Consider the following 27,587-nt stretch of genomic DNA (forward strand, 5'->3'; position numbering starts at 1 on the left):
CAGTTAAAAAATGGGCAGAAGACCTAAATAAACATTTCACCAAGGAAGACATACAGATGGCCAAGAGGCACATGAAAAGGTGCTCAACATCACTAATTATTAGAGAAATGCAAATCAAAACTACAGTGAGGTATCACCTTTTGCCAGTCAGAATGGCCATTATCAAAAAAATCTAGAAACAATAAATGCTGGAAAGGGTGTGGTGAAGAGGGCACCCTCCTGCACTGTTGGTGCGAATGTAAATTGATACAGCCACTATGGAGAACAGTATGGAGGTTGCTTAAAAAACTAAAAATAGAACTACGATATGACCCAGCAATCCCACTACTGGGCATGTACCCTGAGAAAACCATAATTCAAAAAGAGTCATGTACCACAATGTTCATTGCAGCTCTATTTACAATAGCCAGGACATGGAAGCAACCTAAGTGTCCATCGACAGATGAATGGATAAAGAAGATGTGGCACATATATACAATGGAATATTATTCAGCCATAAAAAGAAATGAAATTGAGTTATTTGTCGTGAGGTGGATGGACCTAGAGTCTGTTATACAGAGTGAAATAAGTCAGAAAGAGAAAAACAAATACCGTATGCTAACGCATATATGTAATCTTAAAAAAAAAATTGGTACTGATGAACCTAGTTGCATGGCAGGGATAAAGAGGTAGACATGGAAAATGGACTTGAGGACATGGGGTGGGAGGGCGAAGCTGGAGCAAAGTGAGAGTGGCATCGACATATATACACTACAGAATGTAAAGTAATTGGTGAGAAGCAGCAGCATAGCACAGGGAGATCAGCTCGGTGCTTTGCCATGACCTATCGGGTGGGATAGGGAGGGTGGGAGGGAGGCTCAAGTGGGAGGGGATACGGGGACATGTGTATGCATATGGCTAATTCGCTTTGTTGTGCAAAAGAAACTAACACAGTATTGTGAAGCAATTATACTTCAATAAAGATCTATTAAAAAAATAAAATAAACAAAGGAGACAGTCTGTCTTTAGGTTAATAGAATTTACTTTCTAACCAAAGGTGTGTATAGTAATTTCTCATTTTTAAAAGTATTTTAAATTGAAGATGTGAGGGAACAATTCCAAGTGTGCGATTACCAGTTGCCTCATGTTTTCTCCATGTAAACCATCCATTTCATTATTTTGATTTTTCTTCTCTTACTTTATTGAAGTGGTGGTCTTAGAATCATAGAATGTTAGGGTTAAAAGTAGCTCAGAGATCACCTAATTCAGTATCTCTTAAGCTGCTGAATCCTACCATTTCCATTTGACTCTTATTTATATTACATCTCTCTGCTGAAATTCCCCTTATATTCATGCCAGTTGTCTACCTTTTCCACTGTATTCTTTGACATATTAATGGTAGTTATTTTAAAATTCCTGCCTGATTGTTCCAACACCTGAGTCATCCTTGAGTCTGGTTCTGTTGCTTGCTTTTTCTTGACAGTGTTGTTGTTGTTTAATATGTCTCATGATTTTTTTTTTTTCGGTATGCGGGCCTCTCACTGCTGTGGCCTCTCCCGTTGCGGAGCACAGGCTCTGGACGTGCAGGCTCAGCGGCCATGGCTCACGGGCCCAGCCGCTCCGCAGCATGTGGGATCTTCCCGGACCGGAGCACAAACCCGTGTCCCCTGCATCGGCAGGCGGACTCTCAACCAGTGTACCACCAGGGAAGCCCAGTCTCATGATTTTTGATTGATTGCTGGACGTGATGTACGGAAGTACAGAGACTGAGGGAAATAACATTTATTCTCAGAAATGGGCATGCCTCTTTTTCTGTCAGGCTGTTAGTGTATGTGGGATTGAGTCGGTCTAGTCAGGAATTGAGCTAAATTTGGGTTTGTGTTGCTACTGTTACCTTTAGTGCTCCACAACTTCAAATTATTCCAGTATTTATAATAATAATTAAATATTATTATTGATAATTATAATAATTACCTCTGCTTTCAGTGGGACCTGGGACTAAATAGTTTTTCTCAGCATTTCTCCCCTACCCTCAGCTCTTGGCAGTTCCTGCATTGCTGAGTCCCAGAGGAGGTCTCCATGCTCTTGCGCCTCCATCGGCTGTTGCCTGCTACTTAGTGGTAGGCTCATGGTGTGGGCAGGGTGTGTTCTTTGTTATCTTGACAGCCTCAGGCTTAGACAGGCTTTGCATTCCTGGACCTCAGGAGTGAAGCTTTCTCATTGTTCTTGTCTCTCCATATGGCAGCCAAACCTTGCCTTTTATCTGGGGTTGGTTTGGATGGGAAAGAATTTTGTGTCCCTCTCAGGGGTAGGAGACCTTTGGTATCACGGTAGGATCCTAGGCCTAAAGTAGTTTCCAGCCTCCCTCAAACCATGAGACAGATGAATTTTGCATGGGGGAAGGGTAGATTTTCCCCTTGCTCCTGCTTCCTCAGTGTCTTAAGGCTTTTTCTCTTTGTGAGGGAAGAATCTGGGTAGATGGAAGGGGCTTCCTGAATGTCTCCCTCCCTGCACTGGGCCAAGGAGGGGACCTGTTTCCAGGGTCCTGCCCTGGCCCCAGTCTTCTTCCTGGGCATCTGATGGAGGTCCATGGAAAAGAGCTTTTGAGTGAGTTTGAGCTCTTTTTTGGTGCAAACTCCCAGCTATTCCAAACTGACATGGTAGCCCATACCTTTAAGGATTTGTTAAAATTTTAGTTGATTTCTTGTTACCTGTGTGGTAGCCACCTCATTCTCCTGTGTTTCGCCAAAGGTGAAATAGAACCTGTATCCATCTTTCCTTGGAGGGGCATATCACTCTTTGGGATTTAGTTTATTTGGTTGTTGTGATCTCGGTTCCCTGATGAACTCAAGGAAAGTTATGAATTTGTAGATTACCTGACTTTTTCCTTATTGTTAAAATAGCCATATTCTCCTTGGAGGCAAAATATTTATTCATTGTACTTTAGGGACAGCTTGTTTTTCTGCCCAGGACCTCCTCTGGAAAGGCAATTTAGGATGCTGAAAGCTAGTCACTTCTAAACATGTCATAACCATTTCCTCAGACACACTTCCTTCAGGTCACACTGTGAAATATTTCTGGAAGAACACTAGAGTTAAAAGAGTCCATTTCACAAGCTTCTTTTCTCTATGACGTCACCTCAGATGGAACTTTATCCTATTCTGTTGGGAGAACTTTGAGTGGGCAGGCAAGGAAAGAGAGTATTACTACTGACTCTCACGTAGAAAGCTATGCAAGGTCAGGGCTGGGAAGGCCACTGAAGTTATGTGGTCGGTACAGCTTCCAGCTGACTGATGATTCAAGTATCATGGACAAGTCATCCACTAATTTATGTTGGAACATTCCCAGTGCTGGCAACTTCATTATTTTTTAGGGTAGCAAATTTTATCTTTTGTTAGTTTTGACAGTTATATTTGTCTTTATATTGAACCCAGACTTCCCCTTCTATAGTTCATTCTTAGCTACCTGCTTCTGACTCTAGTTCAGTGAGATACAGCCTTGCGTCTGTACCCATCAGTCAATAAAGGTGAGCAATGGCCTTTCCAGAATTGCTTGGGGTCCTCCTTATTTGATTGTGGTCTTGCTCCAAATACAGTCTCCACCCAACCATGGACTCTGGATATAGTAACCCCAATTTTGAGCCTGCTTCTGATCCTTTGAACTTTCAGTTGGTGTTTAGACTTCCCAGATTGTAAATCTTAGCATTTCCTAATGGTTTGCTATTTGGGTTTGTGTTCTGGTTTTCTGTGCACAATTTTGTCTTGGTAAAGAATCCTTACTCTAGTTTCAGGCTCTTGGAAGCCAAACTCTATGACCATCTGTCAGTAGTGCTCAAGAGAAGGGAGGATTTAGGCAACTCTACCCTTCATGCTCTACCAAACAAGTTAGTTCACTATTCCACCTATAGTCCCTTTATTTTTATTTATTTATTTATTTACAGGAACATGTACACCCACACATTTTAAAAAATATATTTATTTATTAAAAAAATTTTTTTGGCTGCATCGGGTCTTAGTTGCAGCACGTGGGATCTTTTTTTTTCACATTAACTTATTTATTTAAAGTTTGATTTGGTGGATCTATGCTTTTATTTATTTCCCTATTATTACCCTTGGGCCTGTGGTGCCTAGTTACACACACACTTGTTACACAAGTAACACACCATTATATAAGAGTGGCTTCTCCGGGGTTAGGATACCTATCATAAACTCCCAGAAAGCTCTTTCAGAAGACACATGTTCACCTCTCAATTTACCACATGTGGAAAGATAGCAAGATTCGCTGTTTAATTTTAAAATGTTCTCCCAGCTAACTCGGATTCTCACTTGTGTATGTAGGAACGTTTATTTTATCTGCCTAGCACTCTTCCTGTCTTCTGGGACAGAACTGCCCCTTCTCCTCGGATTCTGCTTCTGCCTTACTCTTCTAGACATGTAATTAGAAAGGGAGGTGTCATTATGTGTGGCCTTACTTTCCTGGTCACCACAATTGGTCAGGAGGCAGGTACCTGTCTCCTCCTGGCTTCAGTGATTTGGTCAAGGAATCGGTGTGTAACTCAAGGTGGCACGTGGGATCTTCATTGTGGCATGTGGGATCCACTGCTGTGGTGTGTGGGCTCTCCAGTTGTGACCTGCGTGCTCCGTAGTTGCCGTGTGCCAGCTTAGCTGCCCTGCAGCACGTGGGATCTTCGTTCCCTGACCAGAGATAGAACCTGCGTCCCCTGCATTGGAAGGTGGATTCTTAACCATTGGACCACCAGGGAAGTCCCCTATAGTCCCTACAGATGTTTCAAAACAAGCTTTACGTTCACTCAAAGTCATCTCTTTTTCAGGCTAAACACCTTTAGTGTCTTCTCATATGTTTCCTATTGGAGTTTTAAGGAAAGAGAATATGCTTATCCAACCGCAGGTAGGCACCTACATTGTTCTATTTCAGATTGGTTTTTCTGCTCTGCTTTCTAAATTTAGTATGTATGAAGAGTCTAATCATTACAAACCTGACACATTATAAACCCTACTATCTTTTTTTTTCACATCTTTATTGGAGCATAAATGCTTTACAATGTTGTGTTAGTTTCTGTTGTACAACAAAGTGAATCAGCTATATGTATACATATATCCCCATATACCCTCTCACTTGCGCCTCCCTCCCACCCTCCCTATCCCATCCCTCTAGGTCGTCACAAAGCACTGAGCAGATCTCACTGTGCCATGCAGCAGCTTCCCACTAGCCATCCATTTTACACTTGGTAGTGTATATATGTCAATGCTACTCTCTCACTTCACCCCAGCTTTTTTAAAAAATAAATTTATTTCTTTCTTTATTTTTGGCTGTGTTGGGTCTTCGTTGCTGTGTGCAGGCTTTCTCTAGTTGCGGTGAGCAGGGGCTACTCTTCGTTGCAGTGTGCGGGCTTCTCATTGTCGTGGCTTCTCTTGTTGTGGAGCACAGGCTCTAGGCGTGCAGGCTTCAGTAGTTGTGGCACGTGGGCTCAGTAGTTGTGGCTTGCGGGCTCTAGAGCTCAAGCTCAGTAGTTGTGGTGCATGGGCTTAGTTGCTCTGTGGCATGTGGGATCTTCCCAGGCCAGGGCTCGAACCTGTGTCCCCTGCATTGGCAGGCAGATTCTTAACCACTGCACTACCAGGGAAGCCCTTCATCCCAGCTTAACCCTTCCCCTCTGTGCTCTCAAGTCCATTCTCTACATATGCGTCTTTATTCCTGCCCTGCCACTTGGTTCATCAGTACCGCTTTTTAAAATTCCATATATATGCGTTAGCATATGGTATTCGTTTTTCTCTTTCTGAGTTACTTCACTCTGTATCACAGACTCTAGGTCCATCCACCTCACTACAAATAACTCAATTTCATTCCTTTTTATGGCTGAGTAATATTCCATTGTATATATATATGTGCTGCATCTTCTTTATCCATTCATCTGTCGATGGACACTTAGGTTGCTTCCATGTCCTGGCTATTGTAAATAGTACTGCAGTGAACATTGTGGTACATGACTCTTTTTGAATTATGGTTTTCTCAGGGTATATGCCTGGTAGTGGGATTGCTGGGTCGTATGGTAGTTCTAGTTTTAGTTTTTTAAAGAACCTCCATACTGTTTTCCACAGCGGCTGTATCAATTTACATTCCCACCAACAGTGCAGGAGGGTTCCCTTTTCACCACACCCTTTCTAGCATTTATTGTTTCTAGATTTTTTGATAATGGCCATTCTGACTGGTGTGAGGTGATACCTCATTGTAGTTTTGATTTGCATTTCTCTAATGATCAGTGATGTTAAGCGTCTTTTCATGTATTTGTTGGCCATCTGTATGTCTTCTTTAGAGAAATGTCTGTTTAGGTCTTCTGCCCATTTTTGGATTGGGTTGTTTGTTTTTGTGATATTGAGCTGCATGAGCTGCTTGTATATTTTGGAGATTAATCCTTTGTCAGTTGCTTTATTTGCAAATATTTTCTCCCATCCTGAGGGTTGTCTTTTCATCTTGTTTATGGTTTCCTATGCTGTGCAGAAGCTTTTAAGTTTCATTAGGTCCCATTTGTTTATTTTTGTTTTTGTTTCCATTTCTCTAGGAGGTGGGTCAAAAAGGATCTTGCTGTGATTTATGTCATAGAGTGTTCTTCCTATGTTTTCCTCTAAGAGTTTTATAGTGTCTGGCCTTACATTTAGGTCTTTAATCCATTTTGAGTTTATTTTTGTATATGGTATTAGGGTGTGTTCTAATTGCATTCTTTTACATGTAGCTGTCCATTTTCCCCAGTACCACTTACTGAAGAGGCTGTCTTTTCTCCATCTTGCCTCCTTTGTCAAAGGTAATGTGACCATATGTGCATGGGTTTATCTCTGGGCTTTCTATCCTGTTCCATTGATCTATATTTCTGTTTTTGTGCCAGTACCATATTGTCTTGATTACTGTAGCTTTGTAGTATAGTGTGAAGTCAGGGAGCCTGATTTCTCCAGCTCCGTTTTTCTTTCTTAAGATTGCTTTGGCTGTTCAGGGTCTTTTGTGTTCTCATACAAATTGTAAAATTTCTGGTTCTAGTTCTGTGAAAAATGCCATTGGTAATTTGATAGGGATTGAATTGAACCTGTAGATTGCTTTGGGTAGTATAGTCATTTTCACAATATTGATTCTTCCAATCCAAGAACATGGTATATCTCTCCATCTGCTTATGTTATCTTTGATTTCTTTATCAGTGTTTTATAATTTTCTGAGTACAGGTCTTTTGCCTACTTAGGTAGGTTTATTCCTAGGTATTTTATTCTTTTTGTTGTGACGGTAAATGGGATTGTTTCCTTAATTTCCCTTTCTGATCTTTCGTTGTTAGTGTATAGGAATGCAAGAGATTTCTGTGCATTAATTTTGTATCCTGCAACCTTACCAAATTCACTGATTAGTTCTAGTAGTTTTATGGTGGCATCTTTAGGATTTTATATGTTTAGTATCATGTCATTGGCAAACAGTGACAGTTTTACTTCTTCTTGTCCAATTTGTATTCCTTTTATTTCTTTTTCTTCTCTGATTGCTGTGGCTAGGACTTCCAGTACTATGTTGAATAATAATGGCGTGAGTGGACATCCTTGTCTTGTTCCTGATCTTAGAGGAAATGCTTTCAGTTTTTCACCATCAAGAATGATGTTTGCTGTGGGTTTGTCGTATATGGTTTTTATTATGTTGAGGTGGGTTCCCTCTATGCCCATTTTCTGGAGAGTTTTTATCATAAATGGGTGTTGAATTGTGTCAAAAGCTTTTTCTGCATCTATTTAGATGATAATATGGTTTTTATTCTTTTTTTTTTTTTTTTCTTTTGCGGTACGTGGGCCTCTCACTGTTGTGGCCTCTCCCGTTGCAGAGCACAGGCTCCGGACACGCAGGCTCAGCGGCCATGGCTCATGGGCCCAGCCGCTGCACGGCATGTGGGATCTTCCCGGACCGGGGCATGAACCCATGTCCCCTGCATCGGCAGGCGGACTCTCAACCACTGTGCCACCAGGGAAGCCCTGGTTTTTATTCTTTAATTTGTTAATATGGTGTATCACATTGATTGTTTTGTATATATTGAAGAATCCTTGCATCCCTGGGATAAATCCCACTTGATCTTGGTGTATGATCCTTTTAATGCATTGTCGGATTCTGTTTGCTAGTATTTTGTTCAGGATTTTTGCATCTATGTTCATCAGTGATATTGGTCTATAATTTTCTTTTTTTGTGATATCTTCTTCTGGTTTTGGTATCAGGGTGATGGGGACCTTGTAGCATGAGTTTTGGAGTTTTCCTTACTCTGCAGTTTTTTGGAAGAGTTTGAGAAGGATAGGTATTAACTCTTCTTTAAATGTTTGATAGAATTTGCCTGTGAAGCCACCTGGTCCTGGACTTTTGTTTGTTGGAAGATTTTTAATTATGGTTTCAATTTCATTACATGTGATTGGTCTGTTTATATTTTCTAATTCTTCCTGTTTCCATCTTGGAAGGTTGTACTTTTCCAAGAATTTGTCTATTTCTTCCAGGTTGTCCATTTTATTGGCATAGAGTTTCTTGTAGTAGTCTCATGATCTTTTGTATTTCTGCAGTGTCAGTTGTAATCTCTCCTTTTTCATTTTAATTGTATTGATTTGAGTCCTCTCCCTTTTTTTCTTGATGAGTCTGGTAAAGTTTTATCAATTTTGTTTATCGTCTCAAAGAACCAGCTTTTATTTTTATTGATCTTTGCTATTGTTTTATTTGTTTCTTTTTCATTTATTTCTGCTCTAATCTCTGTGATTTCTTTCTTTCTACTAACTTCGGGTTTTCTTTGTTCTTCTTTTTCTAGTTGCTTTAGGTGTAAGGTTAGATTGTTTATTTGAATTTTTTCTGGTTCCTTGAGGTGAGCTTGAATTGCTATGAACTTCCTTCTTGAAACTGCTTTTGCTGCTTCCCATAGGTTTTGGTTCATCATGTTTTCATTGTCATTTGTTTCTAGGTATTCTTTTATTTCCTCTTTGATTTCTTCAGTGATCTCTTGGTTATTTAGCAGTGCACTGTTTAGCTTCCATATATTTGTGTTTTTTCCTGTTTTTTTCCTGTGATTGATTTCTAATCTCATAGCTTTTTTTTTTTTTTTTTTTTTTTTTTTTGCAGTACGTGAGCCTCTCGCTGTTGTGGCCTCTCCCATTGTGGAGCACAGGCTCCGGACACGCAGGCTCAACAGCCGTAGCTCACAGGCCTAGCCGCTTCATGGCATGTGGGATCTTCCCAGACTGGGGCACGAACCCGCATCCCCTGCATCGGCAGGCGGACTCTCAACCACTGTGCCACCAGGGAAGCCCAATCTCATAGCTTTGTGGTTGGAAAAGATGCTTGATATGATTTCAATTTTCTTAAATTTTCCAAGGCTTGATTTGTGACCCAAGATGTGATCTATTCTGGATAATGTTCCATGTGCACTTGAGAAGAAAGCATAATCTGCTGTTTTCAGATGGAATGTCCTATAAATATCAGTTAAATCTATCTGGTCTGTTGTGTCATTTGAAGCTTGTGTTTCCTTATTAATTTTCTGTCTGGATGATCTGTCCATTGGTGTAAATGAGGTGTTAAAGTCCCCCACTATTATTGTGTTACTGTTGATTTCTCCTATTATGGCTGTTAGCATTTCCCTTATGTATTGAGGTGGTCCTATTTTGGGTGCATAAATATTTACAATTGTTATGTTTTCTTCTTGGATTGATCCCTTGATCATTATGTAATGTCCTTCCTTATCTCTTGTAACATTCTTTATTTTAAAGTCTATTTTATCTGAAACGAGTATTGCTACTCCAGCTTTCTTGTGATTTCCATTTGCATGGAATATCTTTTTCCATCTCCTCACTTTCAGTCTGTATGTGTCCCTAGGTCTGAAGCCGGTTTCTTGTAGACAGCATATATAACGGTCTCATTTTTGTTTCCATTCAACCAGTCTTTGTCTTTTGGCTGGAGCATTTAATCCATTTTACATTCAAGGTGGTTATTGATATGTATGTTTCTATTACCATTTTCTTAATTGACTTAGGTTTGTTTTTGTCTGTCTTTTCTTTTGTGTTTCCCACTTAGAGAAGTTCCTTTAGCATTTGTTGTAAAGCTGGTTTTGTGGTGCTGAATTCTTGTAGGTTTGGCTTGTCTGTAAAGCTTTAGATTTCTCCATCGAATCTGAACGAGATCCTTGTTGAGTAGAGTAATCTTGGTGGTGGGTTTTTCCCTTTCATCACTTTAAATATGTCCTGCCACTCCCTTCTGGCTTGCAGAGTTTCTGCTAAAAGATCAGCTGTTAACCTTACGGGGATTCCTTTGTATGTTATGTTTTGTTTTTCCCTTGCTGCTTTTAATATGTTTTCTTTGAATTTAATTTTTGTTAGTTTGATTAATATGTGTCTTGGCGTGTTTTTCCTAGGGTTTATCCTGTATGGAACTCTCTGTGCTTCCTGGACTTGTGTGACTATTTCCTTTCCCATGTTAAGGACGTTTTCAACTGTAATCTCTTCAAATATTTTCTCAGACACTTTCTTTTTCTCTTCTTCTTCTGGGACCCCTATAATTCAAATGTTGGTGCGTTTACTATTGACCCAGAGGTCTCTGAGACTGTCTTCAATTCTTTTCATTCTTTTTTCTTTACTCTGCTCCTTGGCAGTTATTTCCACCTTTTTATCTTCCAGCTCACTTATCCGTTCTTCTGCCTCATTTATCCTGTTATTGATTCCTCTAGAGTGTTTTTAATTTCAGTTATTGTGTTGTTCATCACTGTTTGTTTGCTCTTTAGTTCTTCTAGATCCTTGTGAAATGTTTCTTGTATTTTCTCCATTCTGTTTCTGAGATTTTGGATCATCTTTACTATCATTACTCTGATTTCTTTTTCAGGTAGGTGGCCTATTTCGTCTTCATTTATTTGGTCTTTTAGGTTTTTACCTTGCTTCCTCATCTGTAACTTATTTTTTTGTTGTATATATATATATATTTTTTTTTCTATGGGTGGGGCTGTATTCCTGTCTTGCTGGTTGTTTGGCCTGAGACGTCCAGCACTGGAGTTTGCAGGCAGTTGGATAGAGCCAGGTCTTGGTGCTGATATGAGCACCTCTGGGAGGCCTCACTCTGATTAATATTCCCTGGGGTCTGAGGTTCTCTGTTAGTCCAGTGGTTTGGACTCAGAGCTCCTACCACAGGAGCTCGGGCCCGACCTCCAGCATGGGAACCAAGATCTTGCAAGCTGCATGGCACAGTCAAAAGCAGTATAATTTACAAAGAATAAAAAACAAAATAAAATTTAAAAGATAAAAAATATATTAGGAATAATAAGAGTATAATTTAAACAACTGCAACAAGGTAAAACAAAACCACAACAGAAAAAAGAAAAAAAAGGGGGGGGGGAAACAAGCCAAAAGGAGCAGAACAATAACAAAGTATAAAGAATAGAATAAAATTAGAAAAATAAAAGATTTATTAGAAAACATAAAAATATAAATGAATCAACAGCAAGGTAAAACAGAACCCTAATCTAAAAGAGGAAAAAAGAAAAAAAAAGCCTTGGCTATGGGGGGTGGAGTTTAGGCAGGGGTGGAAGTTAGGTAGGGGCGGGACCTAGTCTGGGGTGGTGACATTTGAGCCTGGGCGTGGCAACATTCAAGCATAGGGTGGGGCCCCTGCCTAGGACCTGTGCAGAAGGGGAGACGCAGCAGATCCAAAGCGGGACCTCGGAAGTGTGGAGTTCCGGAGTTTGGAGTTAAGGCCCTGGGTGGGGGGGTAGTGGTGGGGCTTGGGCTCTGCAGGCAGCAGGAAGGCTCTGCGGGCAGAGGATTAGGCCCGGTAGCCCAAGAGGCTCCCCGGTGCCTACGTGGACAGGGAAAGCGCTGGCCACGTTTCCTTCTGTTCCTCCACGCCACACCTCAGGGGCCTCCGCCAGCGTCTCCCCTGTCCCCACTGGACCCCTAACTGTGGGTGGATCCCGCTGGGTGTAGGAACTCCTCCCCTCCCCCAGCCGCCCCCAGGGGTGCCAGGTCCCTGAGGTCTGGCCTTTACTTTTGCTCCCCCTTCCCTCCCTCCCACTCCCTCAGGACCCATGCGGCTGGAGGAGGCCTCAGTGGGCAGAAGATCAGGCCCAGGATCTCAGCAGGCTCCCGGGGGCCCAAGTGGGCGGGGGAGACCTGTCCATGCTCCCTTCTGATCCTCTGCCCTCCCAATGGTCCCCCAATTTACCCCTTCAGTGTCAGATCCCTTCCCCTCCCCCAGCCACCCCTCAGGGGCTCCAGTCCCGTCCCGCCTCCACTTCTCCTCCCCCCTCATTCCCCCCAACATTCCACGTACTACCCGGTCACTGGGGGTTCCTCCCGTCCCCTTAGGTGTCCGTGGTCGCCTACTGGTGCCTGGTAGGTGCCCTGGTTGTGCGAGGATGTGAATTCCGCATCCTCCTAGTCCGCAATCTTGACTCCACCCCCGAAACCCTACTATCTTCACATTAGAAAAAAAATTTTTTTTGAAAAAGATGTACATGTGCATAGGTTAAAGTATCAAATAGTTCTGCAAAGTTAGTTTTAAAAAAAAGTCTTCTATTTCTTTTCCCTTTTCTCCTTCCCTAGAAGCAGCCACTAATCACCATAGTTAGCTAATTATTTTGGTTATTACTCAATGTTTCTAAATAACATGCTCTTATACACTAATTTTTTATTCAGTGTTTCTCTGATTATAGATACGAGCAATGTAGTATATTATGATTTGTTTCCCTTTGTACAGCTTTTGGTTTCCTTCTAGTTAATACTTGTCTTATTTCTTACTTGTTTATTTTAAAATTTTAATCACTAATTCAATCCTTGTTGTTTGTTTAAATCTCCTTTGAAGACATTCAGCTATACCAGGCATCCAGTTCATTTCATCTTGCTGAGTAAATCTCTCCCGGAGCCTTCTGACGTACATCAATACGTCTGGCTGCCCTCTACACTGTGTAGAACATCAGCCTGAGATCTCCCTTCCCCAGCATTTTGGGAATCTCCTTGTCTTTTTCTGTTGTGTTGACACTTCTGTTTCCTGTATGTTTTCTTCCTTTTTTCTTAGCTTTCCCTCTTTTGTGGGTTGATTGTATCCTCATATACCTTCCTGGTGTATGGGGGTTGCCTGAAATGTCTTCATTTTATTTTAATATTTAAGCTATAGTTTAGCTGAATGTAAACTATTACAGTGGTCATCAGTTTTTCTCAGAATTTTGAAGGCATTTTGTTATTGGCTTAAAAAAAAACTTTAAATTTTGAAATGATTTTAGATTGACAGAAGAGTTACAAAGATAGTACAAAGTTCCTGAATTCTCTTCACCTGGCTTCCTCTAATGTTAACATTTTACATAACCATGGCACATTTGTCAACACTGAGAAACTAATATTGACTGTTAATACTACTAGGAACTGAACTACAGACTTCAGTCCTATTTCACCAGCTTTTCCACTCATATCCTTGGTCTATTCCAGGATCAGATCCAGGATACCAGACTGTAATCACTCCTCATGTCGCCTTAGACTCTTTAAGTCTGTGACAGTTGTGCAGTCTTTCCTTATTTTTAATAACTTTGACATTTTTGAAGAGGACTGGTCAATACTTTGTAGAATGTCCCTCCGTAGGGTTTCTCTGATGTTTTCTCATGTTAAGACTTGGGTTTTGGATTTGGGAGAATAATACCACAGAGGTGAAAAAGGTCTTCTCATCGTATCATTTCAGAGGATAAATGATATAAACATGACATGTTACTGGTGATGCTAACTTTGATCACTTGGTTAAGGTGGTGTCTGCTAGATTTTTCCTCTGTGAAGTTGCTAATTTTCTCTTTCCACTAAGCGAGTCATTAAGTCCAGCCCACCCTCAAAGGGAGGAGAATTAAGCTTCACCTCCTTGAGGGAGGAATATAAAATAATTTGTGGACATATGTTAAAACCACCACAATAATTAATAAATATCTGGGGGGGAGGTATTTTGAGGCTATGCAAATACCCTTCTTCTCCTTAAAGTTGTACTAACTAATGTTAATATTCATCAATGAATTTCACCACTGCTTTTTAACTTCCAGTGTTCCTGTCCAGAAATCCAAAACCATCCTAACTTCTGGCCCTCAGAATTGATCTTTTCCTCTTAGGAATGTTGTAGAATCTCTTCCTTTTTCCCTGTGTTCTAAAATTCCATAAATGGGACTTCCCTGGTGGCCCAGCGGCCAAGACTCCTCGTTCTCAATGCAGGGGGCCTGGGTTTGATCCCTAGTCAGGGAACTAGATCCCACATGCCGCAACTAAGAGCCCGTATGCTGCAACTAAGAACCGGCGCAGCCAAATAAATAAATAAATATTAAAAATAAATAAATAAAATTCCATAAGAATGTACTTTGGCACGAGACTGTTTATGTTGAATGGATTGAAGGACTGAATGAGACAAGCTATGTAACACGCCTAGCAAAGTATCTAGTGCACAGAATACTCTCAATGTTAGATTCTTTCTCCTTCAACTGTTCAGCGTGTAACTTTGTGGACTCTATGGAGTGAAGGTACTTGCTTCAGGGAACATGAGACTTGTGTTAACTTATCTTATGTTTTTAATTCTACCCCCCCCCCGCCCCTTCTCTCAATGCAGGGCTTACCACTCAAACGATGGAAGGCAGACATTACCCACCTGAGCTGTCCAGAGCCTACAGCGTTTGCTTTCTCACCCCTCGCCCCACGTCGGAGCTCTTTGCGAGAGATGTGGATACCAAGCTTCCAACAATCCAAGAAAGAAGCCCAAGCACTAAGGTGGCTGGTTGATAGGAATCAAAACTTTTCAACTCAAGAGTTTTGGGCCCTAGTATTCAAGGACTAATATCAAAAAGTGTCAGAGTTCTATTTTCTAGGTTGCCTTGATATCTGAATATAATAGCTGCTCTGTGGACAACCCACTAGGATGAGAATTAATGGGTGCAGTACTCATAGTGAGCTCTATTGAATAATAGATATGAGTTACCCCTAGGGGTCACTTCTCTGTTTTTCATAGTAAAAAAGAAATATTTCTTATGAACACTGGTCACCTTCAGTGTACATGTCTGGACCTGCATCCCTGCCGCCTTGTGTGGAAATTCACCTACTGTAGAATGAGTGTTTTCCTTGCTGCAAGGAAAGAGTCCTTGCAAGGAAGGCAGAGGGTGTAGCTGTGGATTCTTACACTCACCTCACTGGCTGTATTTGTTGGTATTTGGCAAGCCCAGTGTCCCGACGCTGAGCAGGAACATGAAATGCGTTAGAACTTGGCAATGAGGGATGCCATCTGTTGGTTTCCAGGGATGTGAGTGAGTAGTGAAGGCTGTGTGGGGTTGATCCGCTGTGTCCCCAAATCTAAAGAACATGGCACGTCTCTGCCTCTTCAGCTGCCTCTTTCAGCCACCTCTCCCGCCTTTCTTATTACCACCTTGCCCTGCGTCCTCCCCCGTTCCTCCCTGGAGCGAACGTCTTGGGAAGACGTGCCTCTTCCTTGTGTGTTTTGAGTGGTGAGTAGTTCCCTATGTTCCCTTATTCCACTGAGCAGAATAGTACAGAGTCCTGTGGTTCAGGCTGGACAGCCTGTGCGTTTTGATCGCTGTGAGCATGAAGGTGAGTGCCCTGGGGAACTCCAGTGGTGTGGAAGCGGATTTGTCTTGTCTTAGGGTGACGCGCAGCCTGCAGTGGTGGGCAGCCCTGCCAGTTTGGGAGCATTCCCTGTCATTTCTGATCCCGTCACAGAGCAGTTTCAGCTGTCTTACCTGGAGCTTCTACTGGAGCTTCTCGGAAGACAAGGAGAAAACACTGTCTCTCGTTCTCTTTCCTTGTGAGCGTGGGGTGGCTTCTAGATCACACTAAAGCCTGCTGCCACCCAATTTGTGACGGCTTTGATATTCTTTATTGTGGAAAGACGTAAGCTCCAGGGGACAGGATGAGTCCTGGGTGCTCATGTCCCTGATGTGGCATCAGGGGAAAACTGAGGAAAGCACCCTCTCGGCACCAGCTGCCTTTGTAATCGCAGGCCAGTGCCTTTCTGTTCCTGCCAAGGGTGATCTCTTCCTTACGTAGCTGTCTTTCTGGCTGTGCCAGAGAAATAAGGGCTGAAACCAGTACATTCTTTTAGCAGCAAGAGGGGTCACATTGTTTCTCCCCTCTGACTGGGTTCTTCTCCATCCCAGCTCTGCCATTAACTAACTATGATTTTGAACAAATCTCTTAACCTTCCTGGGCCTTCGTTTTTGTACCTAAAAAGAAGTGATTGGGCTGGTCTTGGAAGTTCTTTTCTGGGTAACATTCTTTATTTATCAAAATTTAAGAAGCTTCATTTTGTATGTGTTTTTACTAGGACAGTAACAAACTAGGTTAGAGCCACTGTGTTTTTCAAGGGAAGCACACTCTTCTTTAAAGGAGGAAGCATACTTATTGGGTAGTGTTGGGGATGGAAAGGAATTTATTTATCTCTCTGCTCTTTTATCTGATAGTATCAAAACGGAAAGGATTGGAAAGGCCAGATTTTAAGTTGTATTTTAAATGGGTTTATTTGTTTGTTTCTTTTTGTTTTGCGATACGCGGGCCTCTCACTGTTGTGGCCTCTCCCGTTGCGGAGCACAGGCTCTGGACGTGCAGGCTCAGTGGCCATGGCTTACAGGCCTAGTCGCTCTGCGGCATGTGGGATCTTCCCGGACCGGGACACGAACCCGTGTCCCCTGCATCGGCAGGCGGACTCTCAACCACTGCGCCACCAGGGAAACCCATTTGTTTGTTTCTTTTCTTCTCTTTCTTTTTTCCCCCACTCTTAAAAAAAGCCCAGGATATGATTTGTGCCTCTGATGAGACATTATCGAGTAGACTCAGTTCTCCTTCACAAATGCCTTAAGCAGATACCCCCCAGTTCTTATGTGCTACATGTAGGTCTTTTTTTTTTTAAAACTTATTTAATTAATTTATTTATTTTTGGCTGCGTTGGGTCTTCATTGCTGCGTGTGGGCTTTCTCTAGTTGTGGCGAGCAGGGGCTACTCTTCATTGTGGTGTGTGGGCTTCTCATTGCGGTGGCTTCCCTTGTTGTGGAGCACGGGCTTCAGTAGTTGTGGCATGAAGGCTCAGTAGTTGTGGCGCATGGGCTCAGTTGCTCTGCAGCATGTGGGATCTTCCTGGACCAGGGCTCGAACCCACGTCCCCTGCATTGGAAGGCGGATTCTTAACCACTGCGCCACCAGGGAATTCCCTGCATGTAGGTCTTAAACCCCAACATTTCATGTGTTTTTTTGGTTCTGCTTGGTTCTTCTTCACGAGTCCATCGATCAAATTCACCCTAAACCTGTATGCAGTATGTAGCCCTGAGCAAATTTAGTGAAATAAAATCATTGCTCATTTAATGTGGTATAAAAATTTTGTGGAGGAAGAGGATAAAGGAGAGGGAATTTCATGGGATTAAAAATGAGGTATAAGGCCTTCCCTGGTGGCACAGTGATTAAGAATCCGCTTGCCAATGCAGGGGACACGGGTTCGAGCCCTGGTCCGGGAAGGTCCCACATGCTGTGGAGCAACTAAGCCCTTGGGCCACAACTACTGAGCCTGTGCTCTAGAGCCCACGAACCACAACTACTGTGCCTGCATGCCACAACTACTGAAGCCCATGTGCCTAGAGCCCGTGCTCTGCAACAAGAGAAGCCACCGCAATGAGAAGCCCGCTCACTGCAATGAAGAGTAGCCCCTGCTCGCCGCAACTAGAGGAAGCCCGTGCACAGCAACAAAGACCCAAGGCAGCCAAAAATAAATAAAATAAAATAAAATTGTAAAAAATTTAAAAATAAAAATGAGGTGTATTTCAAGAAAATAAACCAAGGATTCTTTGGAACTCTTTGAGTATCCATAAATTTGAGACTTTATTATTATTTTTTGCTTAACATATGTGTCTTTTGCAGTAGGGTTTTCATTAATAAGATAATGCCCTCTCATCTGTGATAATTGCTGTCATGGAGTGATTCTTATCTGCAAAACGGGAGCTCTGCTTTTGGAGTTCCATGGAAGGCCCTCCGTGTATTTTAGCTGTGTTGACCCCATCATAAGACACCTTTCTCTTTACCTCAATGACTCCATTTTTGAAATATGACTCAGCAAGTGTCCTACCTCACAGGCTGTTGTGTGGAACGGCTCATGGCTGTGAAGGACTTCCTGCAGTGCAGCTTTCTGTTTAGTGCTTCAGTACGCTTTACTTGGATTTTCTCAAAGACTGATTTTCAAAGCAGTATGACGAGGTGGGCAGAAACCTTTTCAGAATACTGAAGAAAATGATTACTAATGTTAGTTAATAGTCTTTACCTCTTCACCTGAAAATGGAGGCAACTTTGACCTTTGGTCACGTAGCACATATAATGTTTCAGAATCTGAATGCTGACTGGCTTCTTTGTTGCTCTTAAGGACTGGATTCTAGCAACTAAAATATCAGTTGAGGTCATTATCATTATTAGTAACAGATTGAATGCATACAGTGTTCTATGCACTTCTCAGAAATAAAGACAAAGGCAAAAATGAGCATGGTTCTTTCAGGGTCAAACACTGTGTATCACACATAGGAGAATGGCTCAGTATCAGTGGAACACCTCAAGGATCTAAGCACAGTCCAGACCTGAACTTGAAATTTGAAATACCCATTGTAATATTGTGCATTAAGAATTATTAATAGCACGTAATTCCTGCTAAAGACAACAGTTCCTTAGGGGAATCCAGTGTAAAGTTAATTTTCAATGAATAGTGTTGATTATCTAAAGTCAGGAGGGTATAACTCTGCATAAATGACATATGTCTTTCTTAGAATCTTCAAAGTAAACAGTATAGAAGCCCACAGGCCACAAATAAAGGCAGTCAGTTTATGTTTCAAGTACCTTTTCAATCTTGAATATTTTACAAAGAATTTTTTCGCCCTTCTTTCAGAAATTTCTTTCCTTTGTTTCCATTTTTGTTGTTGTTGTCGTTAGGTAATATCTTAGATAATAATACCTTTACCGCATAATTCTAATGTCAACATATATCTTTATTTCCTTCTGATTACAGGAATGAAAATGCTTTAGGAACTCAGAGGGAATATAGAATTATGAGCTGTGACTGGAATGAGAAAGACCTGATTTTAGTCCCTACTCTTTGATGTACCATCTTTATTACGTTGGTCAAGTTATTCGACCTTTTAAAGCTGTATCTTGTTCATGTGTCATGTTTGCTCCCTGTGAGGTTGTTGTGATGATTAAGTAAGCTTGTGTTCATACTTCTCTCAGTAAATGCGAGCTGTAGTTGTTCCAGCTATCTGTGGCCATCACCCTTCTGTTTGTGAAGACCCGGGTTGAGATTGGTTCAGGAAAAGGGAATGACTAATGATTGGACCAGGGATGGTACCCTTTTGTTCTTTGTTTAGTTGTTTCAAACATATTTATTGTTATGAGATGGGCATTGTGGTAGGCACTGTAGCAGATACAAGCAGGACAATGGAGAAAGGTGTGAGGGGCATTGTGATACGCGGATGGTATTAAAACCAGGGACAGAGGAAGGCTTGAATTGTGCTATAACTGTCTCTCCCTTCCATGGGATTTCTGATGGAGTTTTACACAAAGTTCCCAAGAGCATAATGAAACTCAGCAACCTCTTTACAGTAGCTGTGCAAACCCAAATAAACCCAGTGCAATGAACTCTGGTAAAAGCTGGATTTGAACATATAATTTAGATTTGAAGCCTAAGGAGCATCTTTTATGGCCTTTCTGTTTCTCAATTCTCAGTCTTAGGACCAGCCTGTTCAATGTGCCAAGAGAAAGGAGAGAAAGTCTGTAGGTCCTCACCCTGCTTCCTCATTAACCAAGGATCAAAACAGGAATAAAAGAGGGCTTAGGTGACAAGCCCTCTTTGCTCTCCACTTGCTATGGATGCAAGAATATGGGGTGCGTTGCATGAGAGCTCCCTTTTAAGTCATAGTAACCTCTCTGACTAGTAAATGTGACCTCATTAATATCCTGGGCCCAACCCATTAAATTAGTGACCCCGTTGGTGCTGGTGGAAGGGGGATTATTAAGGACTTGGGCAGGATGCAAGGTGTGAGAAGGAGCAGGAGTGACCCTCCATGATTTTTGTCCTCTCAACTCATTGGGCTTAACAGCCAAGCCTGGGGTCAGTCAGAGGTGGACTGTGTCCCCAGGAGGGTATGACGTATCATGATCAACAGAGACCTCCTTTTACATTTCTGGGCTTCTTCCCTGGTAACTACCCTTGCTCTGTGGTATCCCCCTGGAGCCAGTGACATGCGCCGTTCAGCTCTTTGTCTCTTGAAGCTTCTGAAATGAATCAGGACTGAACGTTGATCAATGTCTCCAGGAGAATTGTGGACATTAAGTCAAAAATTTGTTCCCTATTTTATTTCCCATTGCAAACCATGACTTACTTCATCATCCAGCTTTGCTCACCGGAGGAGGTTATACAACCAGCCCCAGTAGGCCATTAGGAATACTTGGAATTTTACTATCACAAACTCCTTAATTAAAAAAAACACTGATTGAGTAGGTAATTAAAGATTTTAGAGACTACCAGTGTAGGTAGCTGGTGCCGTTAATGGTTTTAAGGCAAGGGCAGTATCCCAGGAGCCTTTGGAATGAGCCTCACATAGATCGCTTCGTATGTATACAGAGTAAACGTGACTGCAGACTCATCTGGTGAGTCACACTCACAGAAAAATAAAGCCAGTTTACTTAATGATGTCCTTGATGAAGTAATAAAAATGACTAACTTTATAAAACCTTGACCTTTGAGTACATGTCTTTTTAATATTCTATGTGATAAAATGGGGCGTATATATAAAGCATGTCTGCTGCACACCAAAGCACAATGGGAATCTCAAAGAAAAGCACTGTGTGATTGTTTGAGTTGTGAGCTAAACTTTTCCCTGGAAAACCATTTTTGCTCAAAAGAGTGTCTGGCAAACTGTGGGTTGTTCAGTGATGGGTTTTTGTCAGTCATCTTCATGGAAATGTAGTGAGCCTGTCACTTTAAGAGAACCAATAGACTTTGTTGCCAATGATAAAATTTCAGCTTTCAAATGAAAATTAAAATTTTGGAAAACTAATTTCCACCACTTCGAACTTGACAACCTCCTGATTCTTGAGACTTTCCTGATGAGACTAACAAATGTTACTTTTGACATTGAATGGAAACAGAGGTGATGACGTGTAAAGGAATTTTTATTTTTATTTTTTTTAGGTAAGAAGTGGATTTATTTAGAGAGAAACACACTCCACAGATAGAGTGTGGGCCATCTCAGAAGGTGAGAAAAGCCAGGAGTTTTTAGTTTATTAGTTTGTTTTTATAATTTGAAGGAAGGAAGAAATAGTGTTGTATACTAGAGAGAGAGAGCATTTGTTTTAAATTAGTTTTTTTGGTTGAAGTGTTCCATAAGGGAAAATGGAGTTTCTAGTGGATATTTTTTAAATTATTGATCACTTGAAAATTGGGGTAAGGTAAAAGGTAATCAGAACTTTCCATGAAGGAAAAGAAGCCTTTGGTTTTTTTCACTAGGGAAACAAGGAAAAAATGTATTCAAGAACAAGAGAATTATTTTTAAAATATTATCAAGGAAATTATCATTATTTGGGTCACTCAGAATGTCAGGCTGCCTGGAATCTATTAATTTACCAAATAATTTTTTATTGAGCACTTAATATGTGCCAGGAATTATTCTGGGCCAAGAGGCTATAGTAGTGAGTGAAACTGACAAAACCCCTGCCACCATAGAGCTTCTGTGTTAATTCTGGTAGGGGAATGAATACGGAAACGCCTTAGCAAAATACAAACCACTTCCAGGAAGGTTTTGTTTCTTTATTCTGTAAGAGCCCCTTGAGATGGAATTTACTTCCTGAATTTCTCCTACTCTATTTGAAGCATGAGATATGATATAAGTGGATTATATTGATAGAGTGTATTAAATGTGCTATATTGACAAGATGGTTAAAAGTACTGAAAGTTCAGATTCAGAGTGAGTTGGCAAGTCTGAAAGCAAATCCTTTCTCTGTTCTTTTCATTTTTTACTCTATTGTTTTATTCCTGTTCCCCAGAAGAGGAGACATTTCTCCTGTCAACGTCATGTGATTTCCGGCAAGAATAAGAACTGACTTGGGAATGGCAGTAACAATGGTGCGCTCACCGGGCAAGCCGTCCTGCTGTGTGGCTAAACTCCATCTGTTCACCTTCAGTACAGGGGCTGGGGCGAGTCAATATTCACTTAGTTGCAGCACCTGAAAAAGTTTTATCTTACAAGCCGCATTCAGTCATCGTGTATATAGCTCACACACCATTAATAAGAAGACTCATTTCACCAGTGAAATAATATTATCTGCTAGTCTGAGAGAATGCAGGTCACTCAGATGAACATCTTTAGGTAGTAAAGTATTATCCCAGATGTCTTCTACTTCCTGTTTTTATGGTCTAAAATCCCAACTTCAGTGTATGTCTTTAGCCTGGAGGTGATGAAGCAGAAATAAGAAAATGAAACACATCTGCTCTGACACCCCCTCCATAATTTGTTTATTTTTGCAGTAACTCTAGGGATGCCATTGAAAATGAATTTTTATACTCTTATTTTTTAATTGAAGTACAGTTGGTTTGCAATGTTGTGTTAATTTCTGCCGTACAGCAAAGTGATTCAGTTATACATATATATATTCTTTTTCATATTCTTTTCCATTATGGTTGATCACAGGATATTGAATATAGTTCCCTGTGCTATACAGTAGGACCTTTTTGTTTATCCATTCTATATATAATAGTTTGCATCTGCTTATCCCAAACTCCCAATCCATCTCTCCCCCACTCCCTCCTCCTTGGCAACCACAAGTCTGTTCTGTACGTCTGTGAGTCTGTTTCTGTTTTGTAGATAGGTTCATTTGTGTCATATTTGAGATTCCACATATAAGTGGTATCATATGGTATTTGTCTTTCTCTGTCTGATTTACTTCACTTAGTATGATAATCTCTAGGTCCATCCATGTTGCTGCAAATGGCATTATTTCATTCTTTTTTATGACTGAGTAGTATTCCATTGTATATATGTACCACATCTTCTTCATCCATTCATCTGTTGATTGACGTTTAGGTTGCTTCCATGTCTTGGCTATCGTGAGTAGTGCTGGTGTGAACATTGGGGTGCACATATCTTTTCGAATTATGGTTTTCTCTAGATATATGCCCAGGAGTGGGAGTGCTGGATCATATGGTAGCTCTGTTTTTAGTTTTTTGAGGAACCTCCATACTGTTTTCCATAGTGGCTGCACCAACAGTGTAGGAGCGTTCCCTTGAGAAAAAATCCTTTTTGAGATAGGGAATGTGGAAGCTCATATTAAAAGAACTGTATTTTACTTCACCTAAGATGGGGAAGCAGGACACAGTAATTATATACATAGCTTATGCAATACCATATCACTCATAAATGACAGATCCGAATTTCAAACCTAAGATTGTTTTCTTTGTTCACGTTCTTTCCGCCACGCTCTGTTTTCTCCCGTGGGGAGAGAAAGAGGTGGCTGCAGTTCTTTACCGTACCTCTGAAAAAAACATGTCCCTATCCCCAATGATAGGGAGAAATCTAGTTCTTCCCTTATAGCCTTTAAAATAGGTAAGAAGTTCTTTACTAGTGGAGGGGAGTTTGTGTCATGCTTATAAGTCAGTCTGTTTCTTCTTCAGAAGCTTTCTCGTGATATTGGAATTATAAGTAATTTGGTTTGTATATATGGGGAAGTGAAACACTTGGGAAAGCCCATACATTGGCCTTAGACATACTCCCATCTTTGGGAAGGTCTCAGTTTGCTAGTATTGCACCTGTTTGTTTGCAGAAGCTCATGCAATTCTGTAGACACAAGTCCTTCTTCCCCATTGTGAGAGCTGGCAGAGCAAAGCTCACAAAGGACTTGTGAAGTTGATGATGTATTTGTGTGAACAACACGAACTCAGAAAAAAATAATGTTTGGATCTTGGAAGTGACACTCTAGTAAACCATGATCATGGTTATGGAACACCAGCTTTAAGGGTGAAAGAAAAGAGTGTATGATGTCATTTCCTATGGCCTACTTATTATACCCATTTCCACCCTCCCCCCACAAGTCCCGGATCTAAGAAACAAAGATACCATTCATCAAGGCTGTGTTCTTTCGAATTTGATGCTTATCCAAAATTTCCTTCAGTTTTGCAATTATAGGGGATAATGTGGTTCCCCCAAATTCATATTCTGCCCCCCTCTTTTGGAAAAGCAATACCTCCAAATAAACTTCATAATAAGAGGCTTTTGCATTTTCAAAAACTGAGGGGCAGTGCCAGTGACCAGGAGCAGAGGGTATGGGCAATGAAGGAGAGGTGTGGGACATGCACTTCCAGAGGAGATGGAAAAAGAGCCTCAAGCTGGTGAGGCCAAATTGTACACTGAAGCTGAGACACACGGTCCTAGTTCCAGAGAAGAGTCTTCCTACAGGTTTCTTTACAGAGGCCAACATCTCCGTTTTGATTTCAGGAAATCCCCAAAGAGGAAATGAGATGTTGCAGGCTTTGGGCTTTGGGGACAGACTCACGAGAGAGATACATTTCAACAGCCTAAAAATTGCTCTTCTTGGCTTCTGAGGACATGCAGCCAAGCCAAGGTGAGCCCCCCTTCCTCCTTCTGTCTGCAGCTGGCTCGGGTGCCTGGCGTGTCACCACCCAGCACCCCAGAACCAGTGTTTCCTAAACACAGCCACATTCCTCCCCTCGACACAGGACCTCTCTGCTCATGTTGCACTAGTCTGTAACAAACTAGAGGGTCATTCACGGAGGGCATGGAGAACAAGGAGAAAACAACCCCTAATCTTGTGTGGACTGGGAAGAATCCGTTTTGGCAGGCACCGGACGGGGACTGCTGTAGAACTCGGGGTTGAAACAGTCTGATCTCAGCGCTGGCAGCCTCTGCGATGACCTTGGAAAAGACCTTGTATCAACCTGATCAGAACCTCCAGACAAAACACGTGAGTTCAGCCAAACATTTGAATGTTTCCGACGTTCGCCTGTTCTCCATCACGTAGAGACAGTCTTCATTGCGCTGGACTTCAATTTGACCCTCAAAAAAGCTGTTGAGAAGGGGTCCCTCTCTACTCCCATTCTCTCCTTTTCCAACACCCCCATAAACAAATTATGGGGACATGATTGGGTAATACAGGTGTATCAAGCTCTCGTCCAATCTACATATTACCTGGAATACAGTGGAGGTGGATTTGGGTTAATTTGGAGAGGACTGGAAAGTGACACCAAGACAGGGACCTTGAAGTGTCACCAGGATTTACAGATCTTTCACAATGCTGTTCTTCGCATATGTACTTGCTGCTTCCCAGTGAAACAGAGAACTTGGTCTCGGGCAGTGCCCAGCTTCCCTCACATCTTGTGTTTACATGTGTCACATATTTCTGCGGGGCACTGCCCACTGGGGTAACAGATTAATCTGAGGTAGTCATTAATTGTTTGATGTCTGTTATATGGGAGGATAGGATGGTGCCAGGGTAAATAATTTGAGAATAGCCAGGGGTGAGTGACAGCATTGCTGTTTTCTCATCTCCCATGGACTTCAGACCTTCCAAGTGAGCTTGGCAATTACCTAAAAAGAAAGGAGTGACGTGGTTTTACCCAGTGGGGGCTTTCATTGTCCATTTGGGTCCCTTCGTTTACTGCATCTCAAAGAAACCATGACAACCGTATTTGTCTCCATTTCCTCTCCCCTCGATGCTTCTGGCTCCATCTGTTCAATACTCACCAAGGAAGTCAACATTTGGTCTCTTTTCTTATTATAAACAAAAGTACACTTATGTGAGTTCATTTTTTGAAGAAACATAAAAGAAAATAAAAACGGAAAGGTTGTGTTTGGCTTGATAAATTGTTCAATACCTTCTCTACACCTCCTCCTCTTTCTTAATTTTCACTGGCTCGTGACATGTTCATTTATTTGATTTGTCAGAAAGTGCCTGTGCAATGTGCAGAGATGTGTCATCCCAGGAAAACAAAACAAAACCCAAACCCCTGCTTTGTAGGTAGATATCTGTGTGATGAAAAAAATGCCTCCTCTGTTTTCAGTCATGGTGGTGCACGTCTAGATCTAACCGTATTCCTTTCACTTCCAAAACCTCAGATAGTGGAAGGTGGGTTTGTCTTCTGAAGCTTTCTGCAAGCTCTTAGGGTCACATGGCTCTTTGATGAGCCCTGCACAAGAAAGCAGTAACTAAGAGGAGGAAATATATGGCTCAACTCCAGTGGGACACCAGTGGGACCTCTTTTTTGTGGTGTAGGGTGTCCTTTTACATTTGAGTCCCGCTGATGAAGTAGTCCAGGACACAGCCATCCCAGGCTCAGGGGTCCTGGCTTGGAACTAGTGTTGCCTTTGCTATTAACTACCTTTGTGACCTTGAGCAAAGCATTTTACCTCAGTATGAATCCCAGTTCCTTCATATGTAAAATGAAGTAGAACTAGATGACATATAAGCCCCCAAAGAGCTTTTTTATTTTTATTTTTTAAATATTTATTTGGCTGCGCCAGGTCATAGTTGTGGCACGTGGGATCTTCGTTGCTGTGTGTACGATCTTCAGTTGCGGCATGCGGGATCTAGTTCCCTGACCAGGGATCGAACTTGGGCTCCCTGCATTGGGAGCGTGGAGTCTTAGCCACCAGGCCACTGGGGAAGTCCCCTGCAAAGAGCTGTAAGATGGTACTATTCTGTTTCATGGCTAAACACTAAACACTAGCTGGTGATTTTGCGAGTTTTCCTCTCCTACCCCTGTGATACAGTTCTTGCCTCCATCCTCTTCTTATCTCCATAACTTTTCTCATCTATCTTGTCCACTTCGCATTTTCAACTATCATTCATATACTTAAGACAAAACGTCTTAAAAAATGAACTTTTACTGCATTATAATCACATAAACTACAGTGTACCCATCTCAAGTTCAATAAGTTTTTTTCAAATGTGTACAGCTGTGTATCCTCCACCACAGTCAAGATGTAGAACATGTATATCACCCCAGTAAGACCCCTTGTTCCCCTTTCTAGTCAATACTCCCCCATTCCTGGCCCTAGATAATCAGGGATCTGTCTTCTGACATCAAACATTTTTTTCTCCTCAAAGCCACGCTTCTAATCATGATCAAAGTGTATGTTCAACTACCCACTGGGAAACTTGAGTTAGATTCAACCCAGGCCCCTTGACCTTAACGAGATGGAAATCGAGCTCTTTCTCCATAGATTGGTCTGTCAAATCTCTAAAACTACACATCCGACCATCCTCTCTCTCCATGTTAACCCATCCTATTTAGCAATCTACTCTTTTAATGTATTCACATCAGTTCCTTCCTTCTGCCACTGTTTTGTGTAGGACCTCACCAACCACAGTCTAGTCCCACCAAGTTCAGGAGCTCCGTGGGTCTCTTCCAAGGTAACGCCCCACATCCTTCAACCTTGCAGCTCAAAGACCTTTGCATAGCCTTTCCCCAATTTATTTACATGGTGTCGACTTTGTAGTCTGCTCACTTTGGGACCTTTCTTTCAACAAAAACCTTCCTCTTGTAAATCAGACACTCCCTAGCTT

General features: G+C 41.7%; 1 protein-coding gene across 17 annotated transcripts in view; it reads left to right on the forward strand.

The window, feature by feature from the left end:
- The window catches only part of FUT10 (fucosyltransferase 10), a 293,328-nt gene that overhangs the window by 87,054 nt on the left and 178,687 nt on the right, over window positions 1-27,587 (forward strand). For 3 of the 17 annotated variants that reach the window (XR_003794123.1, XR_003794124.1, XR_003794122.1), the window contains exons 6-7: window positions 14,593-14,750; window positions 24,500-24,626. The exons of 2 other annotated variants lie outside the window; for them this stretch is intronic. Coding sequence is in view for 8 of the 15 variants with exons in the window: in XM_029226180.1 (XP_029082013.1) it covers window positions 14,593-14,750; window positions 19,024-19,114 (249 nt within the window). In the remaining 7 variants the exon portion in view is untranslated. Of the gene's footprint in view, window positions 1-14,592; window positions 14,988-19,023; window positions 21,169-21,204; window positions 21,269-22,055; window positions 22,620-24,499; window positions 26,550-27,587 lie in introns of those variants that run through there. 12 more of the 17 variants (XM_029226180.1, XM_029226182.1, XR_003794126.1 and 9 more) reach the window with 10 other exon arrangements.

Source organism: Monodon monoceros, unplaced genomic scaffold, assembly GCF_005190385.1.
Source record: "Monodon monoceros isolate NGI ecotype Baffin Bay Population unplaced genomic scaffold, NGI_Narwhal_1 Super_Scaffold_17, whole genome shotgun sequence".
NCBI lineage: Eukaryota > Metazoa > Chordata > Mammalia > Artiodactyla > Monodontidae > Monodon > Monodon monoceros.